The sequence below is a fragment of the Hemiscyllium ocellatum genome, chromosome 19 (assembly GCF_020745735.1).
Source record: "Hemiscyllium ocellatum isolate sHemOce1 chromosome 19, sHemOce1.pat.X.cur, whole genome shotgun sequence".
NCBI lineage: Eukaryota > Metazoa > Chordata > Chondrichthyes > Orectolobiformes > Hemiscylliidae > Hemiscyllium > Hemiscyllium ocellatum.
The window spans coordinates 25,594,802-25,608,595 of record NC_083419.1 but is presented as its reverse complement, the minus strand read 5'-3'; the positions used below and the strand labels follow the sequence as shown (position 1 = coordinate 25,608,595).

Below are 13,794 nucleotides of genomic sequence, written 5' to 3'. Positions count from 1 at the left end.
TGAGATAATGCTCACAATTTCAGAATTGAGCCATAATTTTCAGTTCCTCACTTTGCACTGATTTCACCATGTCACATGGCTAAATGAAAAGCAATGTCTTGTGATAACTGACATTGGCATCAATAGGGAACAGTGGAGAGATCATCTTTTAGGTTAATTAGATCTAGTACAGAGACATGTCTCAGTACAGAAGTGAGAATGACAGACCTTGACTATAAGGCAGCAGTTGACTGAATGTGGCATCAAGGAACCTTGCAAAACTGGAATCAATGGGAATTGCAGGCACACTCTCCACTGGTTGGAGTCATAACTGGCACACAAAGATGATTGTACCTGTTGGAGGTCAGTCATCTCAGTGCCAAGGCACACTGCAGGAGTTCCTCAGGATAGTGTCTTAGGTCGAGCCATCTTCAACTGCTTCATTATTGACCTTCCCTTAACCAGAAGACAATAAGAAATAGGAACAAGACTGAGCTGTTGTGCTCCTCAAGCCTGTTCCACCATTCAATTAAGGGGCAGGTAATGGCCTAGTGATATTATTGTTAGACTATTAATCTGGAGATACAGGTAATGCTCTAGGGACTTGGGTTCAAATCACACCACGGCAGATAGCAAAGTTTGAATTTAATTAAAATCTGGAATTAAGAGTCTAATGATAACCATGAAACTATTGTGGATTGTCAGAAAAATCAATCTGGTTCACTAATGTCCTTCTAGGAAGAAAACTGCCTTCCTCACCTGCTCTGGCCTACATGTGACTCCAGACCCACAGCAATTTGATTGACTGTTAGCTACCCTCTGGGCACTGAGGAAAGGGCAATAAATGCTGACCTAGCTAGCAATAGCCACATCCTGTGAATGGATAAAAAAAAGATTATGGCTGATCTGACAATCCCTACATCCACTTCCTTGTATTTTCCTTCTTGATTCCCTTGCTGATCAAGAAGCTATCATAGCCTTACATACACTTAAGAACTCTGCCCGCACAGATCTCTGTGGCAAGGAGTTCCAAAGATTCATAAAATTCAGAAGCAATTCTCCTTATCTCAATCTTAAATGGGCACCCCTTTCGTCTGAGACTCTGCTATCTGGTCCTAGACTCTACCACAAGGGAAGAAAGATTCTTCGTATTTATCCTGTCAAGCCATCATAAGATCAGAAGTAGGGATTTTCACCGATGATTGCAAAATGCTCAGTACCATTTGCGACTCCTCCGACATTGAAGCAGTCAATGTCCAAATGCAACAAGCTCTGGACAATATCCAGGCTTGGGACAAAAAGTGGCAAGTAACCTTGTGCCACACAAGCCCCAGGCAACGAGCATCTCCAGCAAAGAATCTAACCACTGTCCTTGAGAGTCAATGGTGTTGTCATCACTGAATCCCCCACTATTAACACCTGGGAGTTACCGGTGATCAGAAACCCCACCACCAGGGATATATTTCCCTCCCCAGTCCTTTCCGTTTTCCACAAAGGCCGTTCTCTCCGTGACTACATGGTCAGGTCCATGCCCCCCAACAACCCACTCTCCCGTCCTGGCACCCTCTCTTACCATGCAGGAATTGCAAAACCTGCGCCCACACCTCCTCCCTCACCTCCATCCAAGGCCCCAAAGGAGCCTTCCACATCCATCAAAGTTTCGCCTACCCATCCACCAATGTCATTTATTGTATCTGTTGCTCCCAATGCGGTCTCCTCTACATTGGGGAGACTGGATGCCTCCTCGCAGAGCGCTTCAGGGAACATTTCTGGGACACCCGCACCAATCAACCCCACTGCCCCGTGGACTAACATTTAAACTCCCCCTCCTATTCTGCCGAGGACATGCAGGTCCTCTGCCTCCTCCATCGCCGCTCCCTCACCACCCGATGCTTGGAGGAAGAACGCTTCATCTTCCGCCTCGGAACAGTTCAACCCTAGGGCATCAACGTGGACTTCACCAGTTTCCTCATTTCCCCTCCCTCCACCTTACCACAGTTCCAGCCTTCCAGCTCCAGTACTGTCCCCATGACCTGTCCTAGCTGCCAATCTCCCTTCCCACCTATCCACTCCACCCTCCTCTCTGACCTATCACCTTCATCCCCCACCTCCATCCACCTATTGTATTCTTGGCTACCTACTCCCCAGCCCCACCCCGCCTCCCATTTATCTCTCCACCCCAGAAGCTCCCTGCCTTCATTCCTGATGAAGGGCTTTTGCCCGAAACATCGATTTTCCTGCTCTTTCGAAGCTGCCTGACCTGCTGTGCTTTTCCAGCACCACTCTAATCTAGAAACTTAACTGGACCCACCTTTTAAAAACAGTGGTTACAGAAGCTAGGAATCCTTCAGTGAGCAACTTACTTCCTGACTTCACAGAGCTGTCCACTATCTACAAAACACAGGGCAAGAGTGTGATGGAGTACTCCACACTTGGCTGGATGAGTGCGAACTCCAACAACACTAAAAAAGCTTACCATTATTCAGGACAAAACATTCCCTTGATTGGTACCATATTCACAAGCATCCACTTCCTCCATCACTGACATTCAGCAGCAGCGGCAATGTGTACCATCTATAAGATACACTGCAGGAATTCACCAAAGCTGCTGAGACAGCACCTTTCAAACCCACTTCCATCTAGAAAGACAAAGGTGTAAAATGCATGGGAACTCCATCACCTGCAAATTCCTCTCCAAACCATGCACCTTCCTGTCTTGGAAATATAATGTTATTCCTTCATTATCATTGGGACAAATTCCTGGAATTCCCAACAGAATGGGTTCACGGATCTACCTAAAGAATCGGGGCTGCAGTGCTTTAAGGCGGCAGCTTACCATAACCTCTTCAAGGGCAACTAGGGAAGGGCGATAAATACTGACCAGCCAGTAACACTGAGTGAATAAAAACAATGAGAAAATAAAGATTGCTCAAGGAAGGATATAAAATATAAATAACACAACTGATAGGTGGGGTTGTGCTTTTGTTCCCAAGTTCTACAAACAAAAAGCTTTTAAGCAGATCCAACACTCAGATTAGTAAATTATCTGCTGCTGGAAAAGAAACAGCAAGCAAAATATTACAGCAGCCAGAGTACACATGCAATTCTGCATGTTAGAAATACTGATCACACCCCTGCCACCACTACGTCAGGAATCAAACGTACTGTTGAACTTGGCCTCATTAGCAACTTATCAATTCTACGTTCAGCCCTTCAAAACTTTCACAAGGCAAACAAACCAAAGTAACAGCTGGCAGAATCCCATATCCCTAAAAAAAATGCATTGTCAATAACTCTTTGCTCAACACTCAGACAACAAGCAAAGTCAGATATTACCCCAGAAGGAAGCAGAAAATTCAGCTTCCAATACAACAAAACAAACTGTTGTGCTAAGACAATACATACAATATTATTAAAAGAGGTGTGCACTGTGATTTTTAACATTCCCGATAGTCATTAGTTGACAACTTACCCCAAAACTTCATACTGTAAGATTAAAGTCCTATCTGCATCTTCTGAAATATGCTGAGTATGCAAAATTTCCTGACTCTAAGTTGAGCTCTTTGTGTGAATAATCACCATGATTGTAAATTGCACAAATCGTATTGACTTTTCCATGTAGATAATTATGAGCCTTATAAACATACTGGTACATATTTAGGTAGCCTTTCTATCAGTAATTGTTTAATTTGCAAAGCAAGTTATACAATCAGCAATATAAAAACAAAATGAAGCTACAGTACAGTAAGAAAGAAACGTCTGGAAAGCCCAGAAGTGACCAGATCAAATTTGGTGTATCTATATAAAAGGTGTGAAATTAATTTCACTGTCTTGTTCTGACAGCAAGTCATCACACATTAATTTCCATTTTCATCCAGCATTGCAAGGAAGTTAGTACAATTGACCATGAAAGGAATTTGTTAATCTAATCAGAAAAATCAGTGAATACTGGGTCCTATTAAAGATATTACCTGGGTAGTAGCACTGGCTCTACCTTCTGGGCTGCCACTGATGTCTAAATTCTCATATATACTCTCGAACACCTGAAATACACATGTACACAAAATTAAAACACAATTACAACACATTATCTGGTACCTCCACATGGCATACCTTTGCAGTTGCACGAGCTCTGAATTCTGGGCAGCCACTGATGGTTATTGTCTCATGCATGTACTGATAAACCTGAAAAATTATTTGCAAATCACAGAAGAATTAATTACTCACAGCTTAAAGCAGTACAGATCTTGCTTAGATCATGAAAATATTTTCAAGCAGTTTTGGTTTTATATTGTCATTTATCGCAATGTATATTCGAGAAGTTTAGATATTATATGCAAGTAATTGGGAAATTAAGATGTTCAGCAAAAGATTCCCTTAATGTAAAAACATTTCTCTCTTGAATTTTTTTCTCTTGAATTGTATTGTTTGTAAGGTGAGGTAATGCCTCTTCCCATCTCTAGAAAAAGGGCACTCTAGAACAGTGTTAGTTTGAGAGATAAAGAATGATCAAGAGAAATTGCAAACAAAGTGAGAGCATTAAAAAAAAGTGTGAAAGAAGATAATGAGAAAAGACAATAAAGTATGAGAAAAGATGGAAACTAAAAAGATATAATAAAGCAAACGATGTAGAGAAAAAGTGGATGATAGTCTTGCCTTTTTAGTTGGTAATGGTAAATAGATGTGGTTCTACAAATGTAATTGCATTTGGGTATATGCCTGGTAGAACATTTTGTTATCCAAGATAAAATACAGCTGGAAATCTGAAACAAAGACAAACTGTTGAAGATACTCATCAAGTCTGACATCATTTGGGAAGAGAAAAGCACAGTTAACATTTCATAGCTGTGACATTTCATCAGAATGAGATAAAGTCAGAATTGCAAAAGCTTTTGCATAAATGAAAGATGGGATGTTGAAAAGAATAAAAGGGAAACTATAAGTCAGGATGGATGGTAGGACAGGTTAAATAGCAAAAGGTTTCACTGTACAAGGAAATGACAAATTGAGTAAAGATCATCGAATGGCTACAGATCAAGAGAAAATAAATCAGTTACTGTTCTCCTCCTAGTCCACGCCACCTAAGCGAAACCTCCGGCCCTGACCCAAACAGTGGCGCCTATGACTAGCGCACATTGGGCTGCCTAGAGCCCTGGACACTGGTTATTGGGCCCTAATTTACTGTCCCAGCCTGGGCCTTGTCTAGAGGTTGTGTGAATAATAGGACCCTGAATAGCTGCTAATAACTAAAAGCAAAGGCAATAAGAGAAAAATGAGTGAGAAAAATAACTACAAAGAAAAGAATAAAGGGACATTATTACCATCATTGAAAATTTTTTCAACTCAATGTTGAGTCACAAATACTGAGTATTGCTCCTTGACCTTGTGTTCAGCTCTATTAGAACACTGTAACAGGACAAATAGAGAAAGGCTAGAAAGAACGCTAGGTAGAGAACGACTGAAAACCGAAAGTGATGCTCAGATTGAATAGAAGTGTTTCACAAAGTGGCCATCCAGTCTGCATTTGGTGCCATTGAAGTAGAGGAAAATACATCATGAGCAGCGAATATAGTGCACTAAATTGAAAGAGTACAAATAAATTTTCAATTGTGTGCTAAGAAGGGAGAGGTAAAATGAAACTGTCTGTTCCGGTGAGAAAAGGTATATTCGGAAGCAGATGGGATTGTAGGGGTGATTGAAGGGTGAGTTGTTATGTTGTAGAGAGAACAGACCCTTCAGAGTGCTAAAATGAGAGAAAACATCGGTATGTTGTGTGGCATTACACAGAAAATGAAGGAAATGTCAGAGTGGTTACTGGAGTCCACCATAGAAACATGGTCACATTCTCTCATGTTGGAGATGGACATCACGTAGAACGCCGGTGGTGTGAACATTACAGGCTACTTTTTTTGTTATTTAGGCTGATTGCTTCATTGGATGGGCCAGTATTTATTGCCCTTCCCTTACTGCCCTGGAAAAAAATGTTGTCACTTGCTTCTTGAACCACTACAGCCGACTTGGTTTAGGTACATGGCTTTGGGAAGGCAGCTCCAGAATTTTGACCCAGACACACTAAAGAAATGGTGATATATTTGGAAGTAAGGATGGTAAGTGGCTTTGAGGGGAATTTGCAGATAGTGGCATTTTCAAATATCTGCTGTCCTTGTCATTCTCGATGGTAATGTTCTTGGCTTGGAAGGTGCTACTTAAGAAGCTTTGAAATTCTGCAATGCACCACACAGATGGTAGTCTGCCACAACTGAGTGTTGGTGATCAGGGGCTGAAGGCCTATGGGTGTCGTGCTAATCAAGCGGTCTATTTTGTTTCTGGAGAGTAGTAAACATTGAGATTTGTTGAAGTTGTATGCATCTAGGCAAGTGCACAGAGTTGACTTACTGACTTGAACACTACTGACTTGAACTTTATTGCTGGTTGATTGGCTTAGGGAGTCTGGAGGTGACTTAATTGCTGAAGGATTCCTAGTCTCCAACATGAGAGAATGTGACCATGTTTCCATACTATACAATCAGCTGGTGCTCTTGGTGCCTGTTTGATTCTGGCAATCACCAACTGCAGCTGCTGGCATGTACAGAAAGAAGAGTCAATTCTCATAACTTCACAAGTTGCTTTATTAATTCATTCAACAATGCACATATTTCTTATATGTTTTATTACAAACTAAAACTGACATATTTTCCCACAAACTGAACTAGAACCTATTTATACGCCCATTAGTTTTCTGACACCCCGAGTAGTCACAGCATATGAAACTAATACTCAATCAAGATAACTGCTTGTTGCTGCTGATGAGAGCTGATGCTGGCCAGACTGTGCACTCTTTCCCTCTCTCTCTCTCTTGAGATGTAACCACATCCTTGACATAGGGTCTGCTTCTGAGATAGTTGGTCTCCGGATGTTTTGCTGATTGCATCCCTTCTCTGTTTCTCAAGTTGTGGTGTCTTTTTCCAGTTGGCTCAGGCTCATCTGCTTATTGCATGTCTTTACCTTCCTGGCTCTAGACCAGGGACCTAGGTAGCATTAACTCATTGCTCCTCATCCAAATAAGGCATTATTTCATTTTTCTTATTTTTTTTGCAGAATATAGTTGGTCCCAAGAAGTATCTGGACTCTGGTCATTCTCAGTCCACAAGAGATTTCAACCAGCATGTCAGCAGTTTTTACACTGAGCATTTCTAATCTATCAGTGACTGCTACCTCTGTCTCACTGCAGCCTCCTGGCTAGCATCTCATTTTCAGCAGTATGTCATTGACTTGTACCAATGTCTCTCTCTGTGCAGCAGCCTGACTAACAGTACAGTTCATATCTGGTCAATGATGAGCCCCTGGATGTCAATAGCGGGGAATTCAGCAGTGGTAATGCCATTGAATGTCAGGGGGCAATGTTTGAATTCTTTCCTGCTGAAGATGATCAACATCAGACGTGTTGTGAATGCTACTTTTCATTTGTCAGACTAAACGTGGATATTGATCAGTTGTGCTATTGTTGGACACGTACAGCTTCAGTATGAGTAGTTTTGAATGGTTTTGAACATTGTGTTGTCATCAGTGAACAATCCCATGGTGTGAACTGAATTGGCTGAAGGCTGGTATTTATGCAGTGAAAGATATTTCAGTCGCAGGCACTTCCAGTTGAAATATTTGCAAATACTTTGCCTTTTATATTTTGCACTGATGTGGTGGGTTATCTAATCATTAAGGCTGGGGATTTCTGTGCAGCATTTTCCTCCACTTAGTTGTTCATTAATTCACCATAATTAAAGATTAGATGTGACAAGATTGCAGAGTTTAGATCAGATCCATTGGCTATGCAATTGCGTAGCTCGATGACTCACTGCATATGCTGTCCAACATGGAAGTAGTCCTGTGCAGTAGCTTCAGCAGGTTGACATCTCATTTTTAGGTAGCCTGATGCTGTTCCTGGCATAACTTCCTTTTGAACTAGCGTTGATCCCCTGTTTTGATGATAATGGAGAAGTAGGGGATATGCCGAGCCATAACACTGGCGATTCCCCTGCTCTGTGAATGCTGCCTGACCTGCTGTGCTTTCCCAGCACCACACTTTCGAGTCATATGGAGCAGTCTACGACAGGAGGAAAATCTAAAATATTTCTGAGGATACAGGTGATACAGACATTACATTTTGGCAAGCTGATATTTATATCAATAGTCATCTCATGAATTTCAAGTCAGAGTTTTGTGATATTATCAGATAGTGATTCATAACTACCAAAACACTCTGAGAAAAATATATTAATACTAGCACCAATGTGCAGTCAACGATGCAACTATGTAACAAAAACAAAAAGGCTCAGCATGTCTGGCAGCATCTGTGGAGAGAAATCAGAGTTAACGTTTTGGGTCCAATGACCCTTCCTCAGAACTGGTGGCAAACATTTTCATAATGCTGAAGATAAGGTGGTGGTGGTGGCGGTGATGAAAGGGGCATAACGAGCAAACAATAGGTGGAGATAGAGCCCAAAAGAGACTAATAGGGACAATTATTGCCTAGCAATAGGTTCTGTGTAATAGCAGACCAAATCATAGCAAGGCCTCGTGGGTGGGGTTGGGCACAGGAGAAGATGCCTCAAACCTTAAAATTGTTGAGCTTGATGTTAAGTCCAGAAGGCTGCAGAGTTCCCAGGTGGAAAATGAGGTGCTGTTCTTCCAGCTTGAGCTGCACTAGAGTAGTCTAGCAAGCCTGAGATAGATATTGGCCAGGGAACATGGTGGTGTGTTGAAGTTGCAAGCAACTAAAAGCTCAGGGTCTTCTTTGCGGATAGAATGTAGGTGTTCTGCGAAGTGGTCACCCAGTCTAGGCTTCATTTTTCCAACATAGAAGAGATGACATTGTGAGCAACAAATGAAGTGGACTGGAGTGAGTGAAGTGCAGGTAAAGTGCTGCTTCACCTAGGTTGCATATTTGGGTCCTTGGATACTGAGGTAGGAAGGAATTAAATGGGCAGGTGTTACACCTTCTATTGCAGGGGAAGGTGCCACGGGTCTGTGGGTTGTTGTGAGTGAAGGAGGAATGGACCACAGTATCCTGGATGGAATGGTACTTGTGGAAGTCTGACAGGGGAGGGAAGGGAAGGGGAGTGTGTATCTGGTGGTGGCATCCCACTGCAGATGATGGAAATGGGAGCTAATGATCTTCTGGATGTGGGTGGTGGTGGGATGGGAGGTAAGTACAAGGGGGAATCTATTGTTGTTGTGGGAGAGAAGAAAGGGGGTGAGGGCTGAAGTGGGGGAGATGGGTCAGACCCAGCTAATAGTCCTGTCACCTATGGGGCATTCTCATTTGAGGAAAAAGATGGACATCTTAGAGGTCACTTCATTGAAGTTAACATCATCAGAACAGTTGTGACAGAGACAGAGGAACTGTGAGAGTGGAATAAAATCTTTACAGGAAGTAGATTGTGAGGATATATAGTCAAGGTAACCATGGGCGTTCTTTGGTTTGTAGTGGATATTATTGCTTAAAAATGTGTTGCTGGAAAAGCGCAGCAGGTCAGGCAGCATCAAAGGAGCAGGAGGATCAACGTTTCGGGCATAAGCCCTTCTTCAGTAGAAAAACCTACTGTGAATCCTCTTGCATTTAACATACTGCGAATCCTCTTGCAAGGATACCTTCCTTGAAGAAGCTCCCCTTTGATGCTACCTGACCTGCTGCGCTTTTCCAGCAACACATGTTTAAGTTCTGATCTCCAGCATCTGCAGTCCTCACTTTCTCTTCGTGGATATTATTGGCCAGCCTATCCCAGTACAACTAGTGCAACAACATAATCCAGTATTCAAGGTATGAAAAATTATTCAATATAAGGAAAGCCAAATAGCAGAAAGCCTGTATGTACTTTACAATCAAGAATTCTCATTTTTTACAGAGAAATTTCTTTCACAACATCAATGAAATGGGAATCTGTGACTATATGGAATGGCACAAATATTTTCCACTGCTGCCAACATTAGAGAGAGCTTTGGAATGCAATGTTTGGGGAATATTTGCAAGCAACGTATTTGACTTTACCTTCTCACCTTGGCCTTCTGTTACTCGATTCAGCAGCAAAGTGGTGCAGCTGGAGCATGCTGGGCACATAACCGAGTGGTTGATGGGTCAAAACTATTCTTCAGCTATTTGGCACTGCAAGGTGGCCATGGTTAGCACTGCTGCCTCACAGTTTCGATTCCACCCTCGGGTGACTGTCTAGGTGGAGTTTACACATTCTCCCAATGTCTGTGTGGGTTTCCTCTGGTCCAGTTTTCTCCCACAGCAAAAAATGTGCAGGTTAGGTGGATTGGCCATGCTAAATTGCCCAAAGTGTCGAGGAATGGATAAGTTAGGTGAATTAGCCATGGGATATGCAGGGTTACAGAGACTGGCTAAGGGGGTAGTTATGGGCGGGATGGATGTAACGGGCTAAATGGCCTGCTTCCACACTGTATGGATTCTATGATTCTCAAGAAAAATCCTCAGTAACTTAGGACTGAGATCATGCTAAGCCAGATCAAACTACATGGCTACAGGGATGGTGCAGGAGGGTGGGTTTTGGATACTTTGGATAATTGAGGCTTATTCTGGGATAGGTGGAACCTCTAAAAACAGGTTGGTCTACAACTGAACCAGAGGGGTACCAATATCCTGGGGGCAGAAATTTGCTAATGCTCTTCGGGAGAGTTTAAACTATTTCAGCAAGGGGATGGGAACCTAAATTGTAATTCCAGTGTCCAGGAGGTTGAGAGTAGTGAGATCAGAAATGACGTTTCAAGGTCATATGAGTTCACGGGCAAGCAGGAAGGTGGGTTGAAGTGTGTCTACTTCAACACCAAGAGCATCCAGAAAAAGGTGAGTAAACTTACAGCATGGGTTGGTACCTGGGACTTCGATGTGGTGGCTATTTCGGAGACAAGAATAGAGCAGGGACAGGAATGGTTATTGCAGGTTTTGGGATTTAGATGTTTCAGTAAGAACAGAGAAGATGGTAAAAGAGGGGGAGGTATGGCATTGACGGTCAAGGACAGTATTATGGTGGCAGAAAGGACTTTTGAGAACTCGTCTACTGAGGTAGCGTGGGCTGAGGTTAGAAACAGGAAAGGAGAAGTCAACCTGTTGGGAGATTTCTATAGGCCTCCAAATAGTTCCAGAGATGTAGATGAAAAGATAGCAAAGATAATTCTGGATAGGAGCGAGAGTAACAGGGTAGATGTTATGGGGGACTTTAACTTTCCAAATATTGACTGGAAATACTAAAGTTTGAGTACTTTAGATGGGTCAGTTTTTGTCCAGTGTGTGCAGGATGGTTTCCTGACACAGGATGTGGACAAGCCAATAAGGGGCGAGGCTGGGTAATGAACCTGGCCAGGTGTTAGAGTTGGAGGTAGGAGAGCACTTTGGTGATAGTGACCACAATTCAGTTATGTTCACTTTAGCAATGGAAAGGGATAGGCGTATACCATAGGATAACAGGTATTGCTGGGGGAAAAGGCAATTATGATGCGATTAAACAAGATTTAGGATGCATAGAATGGGGAAGGAAATGCAGGGGATGGGCACAATTGAAATGTGGAGCTTATTCAAGGAACAGCTACTGCGCATCCTTGATAAGTGTGTACCTGTCAGGCAGAAAGGAAGTGGTTGAGCGAGGGAGCTATTGGTTTACTGAAGATGTTGAACCTCTAGTCAAGTGGAAGAAGGAGGCTTATGTTAGGATAATACATGAAGGCTCAGTTAGGGCACTTGAGAGTCACAAGTTAGCCAGGAAAGACCTAAAGAGTGAGATAATAAGAGGCAAGAGGGGACATGAGAAGTCGTTGGCAGGTGGGATCAAGGAAAACCTTAAAGCTTTCTATAGGTGTATCAGGAATAAAAGAATGACTAGAGAAAGATTAGGGCCAATCAAGGACAATAGTGGGAAGCTGTGCCTGGAGTCCGAGGAGGTGGGGAAGCACTAAATGAATATTTTTCATCAGTATTGTTATGTAGATGTGGGTGTACTGTACCTTTTAAGAAAGTTAAATGCTGGCAGAACTACCTGACAGCACGAAGTGTTCTGAACAAGACATAATGTAACTTTTTGGTCCTGCAATCAGTGTAGCTGTTTGCATGGTGATTAAAAACAATTCAATCAGTTTAAATTATACCCCAAATTACCAACCTCCAATCAAGTTTAAATGTATTGGTTTCTAATATTGAAAATATTAGAAACCAATGAAACAATCTGATGCTTTCGGGTATAAGACCGGGGAAAATTGAACAATTGGAAGAGAACTGCCAAGAGACCGACTGATGTAGACTGGCAGTCCAACCTGTCTGAGAGGTACCTGTCAGAGAAGGAGTTTGCACAGAGGAAAACACTGACACCGACTTAGAGAGCAAATCTGCAAAGAGAAGATTTGACTGGTTTTGAAATTCAAATTTTTCAGTAAATATTAATCAGGGGTTTTATCGGACTAATATTATAGAAGGGAAAGTAAAAGATAGGTAACAGAAAGGAGTGGTAAATAGTTGTTTGTTAATTATTCTATGTTATGTTTTAAGAAATAAATTTGTTAATTTTTACTTTAAATAGTTCCTGTCCTCTCGGATTTTCTCAGATTACTGCACGGGATAAACCTTTACTGTGTTGCTAGTTTAAATTAAGCAGGAGGGTTTACCTGTGTCATAATAGTACTCACTGGGGGAAAAAAAAACAATGTTGTTAAGGAGAATACTGAGATACAGGGTACTAGACTAGATGGGATTGATGTTCGCAAGGAGGAGATATTAGCAATTATGGAAAGTATGAAAATAGATAAATCTCCTCTGCCAGATGGGATTTATCCTCAAATTCTCTGGGAAGCCAGAGAGGGGATTACAGAGCCTTTGGCTTTGACCTTTATATCAACATTGTTTACAGGAATAGTGCCAGAAGACTGGAAGATAGTAAATGTTGTTCCTTTGTTCAAGGAGGAGAGTAGAGACAACCTTGGTAATTACAGACCAGTGAACCTTCCTTCAGTTGTTGGTAAGTGTTGGAAAAGGTTATAAGAGGTAGGATTTATAATCATCTAGAAAGGAATAAGTTGAATAGGGATATTCAACATGGTTTTGTGAAGGGTAGAACATGACTCACAAACCTTAGAGTCCTTTGAGATGGTGACCAAACAGGTGGATTAGGGGAAATTGATTGATGTGGTGCATACTGCAATCCATATACACCACATCAATCAATTTCCCTTAATCCACCTGTTTGGTCACCATCTCAAAGGACTCAACAAGGTTTCTGAGTCATGTTCTACCCTTCACAAAACCATGTTGAATATTCGAGTAAAAAATGAGGTCTGCAGATGCTGGAGATCACAGCTGAAAATGTGTTGCTGGTCAAAGCACAGCAGGCCAGGCAGCATCTCAGGAATAGAGAATTCGACGTTTCGAGCATAAGCCCTTCATCAGGAATGAGAGAGAGTAGCCAAGCAGGCTAAGATAAAAGGTAGGGAGGAGGGACTTGGGGGAGGGGCGATGGAGGTGGGATAGGTGGAAGGAGGTCAAGGTGAGGGTGATAGGCTGGAGTGGGGTGGGGGCGGAGAGGTCAGGAAGAAGATTGCAGGTTAGGAGGGCGGTGCTGAGTTGAGGGAACCGACTGAGACAAGGTGGGGGGAGGGGAAATGAAGAAACTGGAGAAACCTGAATTCATACCTTGTGGTTGGAGGGTTCCCAGGCGGAAGATGAGGCGCTCCTCCTCCAGCCGTCGTGTTGTTATGTTCTGCCGGTGGAGGAGTCCAAGGACCTGCATGTCCTCGGTGGAGTGGGAGGGAGAGTTA

At 42.5% G+C, this 13,794-nt stretch overlaps 1 protein-coding gene across 2 annotated transcripts in view; it reads right to left on the bottom strand.

The window, feature by feature from the left end:
- Positions 1-13,794, bottom strand: part of lin7a (lin-7 homolog A (C. elegans)) — a 68,000-nt gene that overhangs the window by 7,487 nt on the left and 46,719 nt on the right. Inside the window, exon 3 of one of the 2 annotated variants that reach the window (XM_060839306.1) lies at positions 4,093-4,164. In XM_060839306.1, coding sequence (XP_060695289.1) covers positions 4,093-4,164 — 72 coding nt within the window. Of the gene's footprint in view, positions 1-3,950; positions 4,023-4,092; positions 4,165-13,794 lie in introns of both variants that reach the window. The other variant, XM_060839305.1, reaches the window with a different exon arrangement.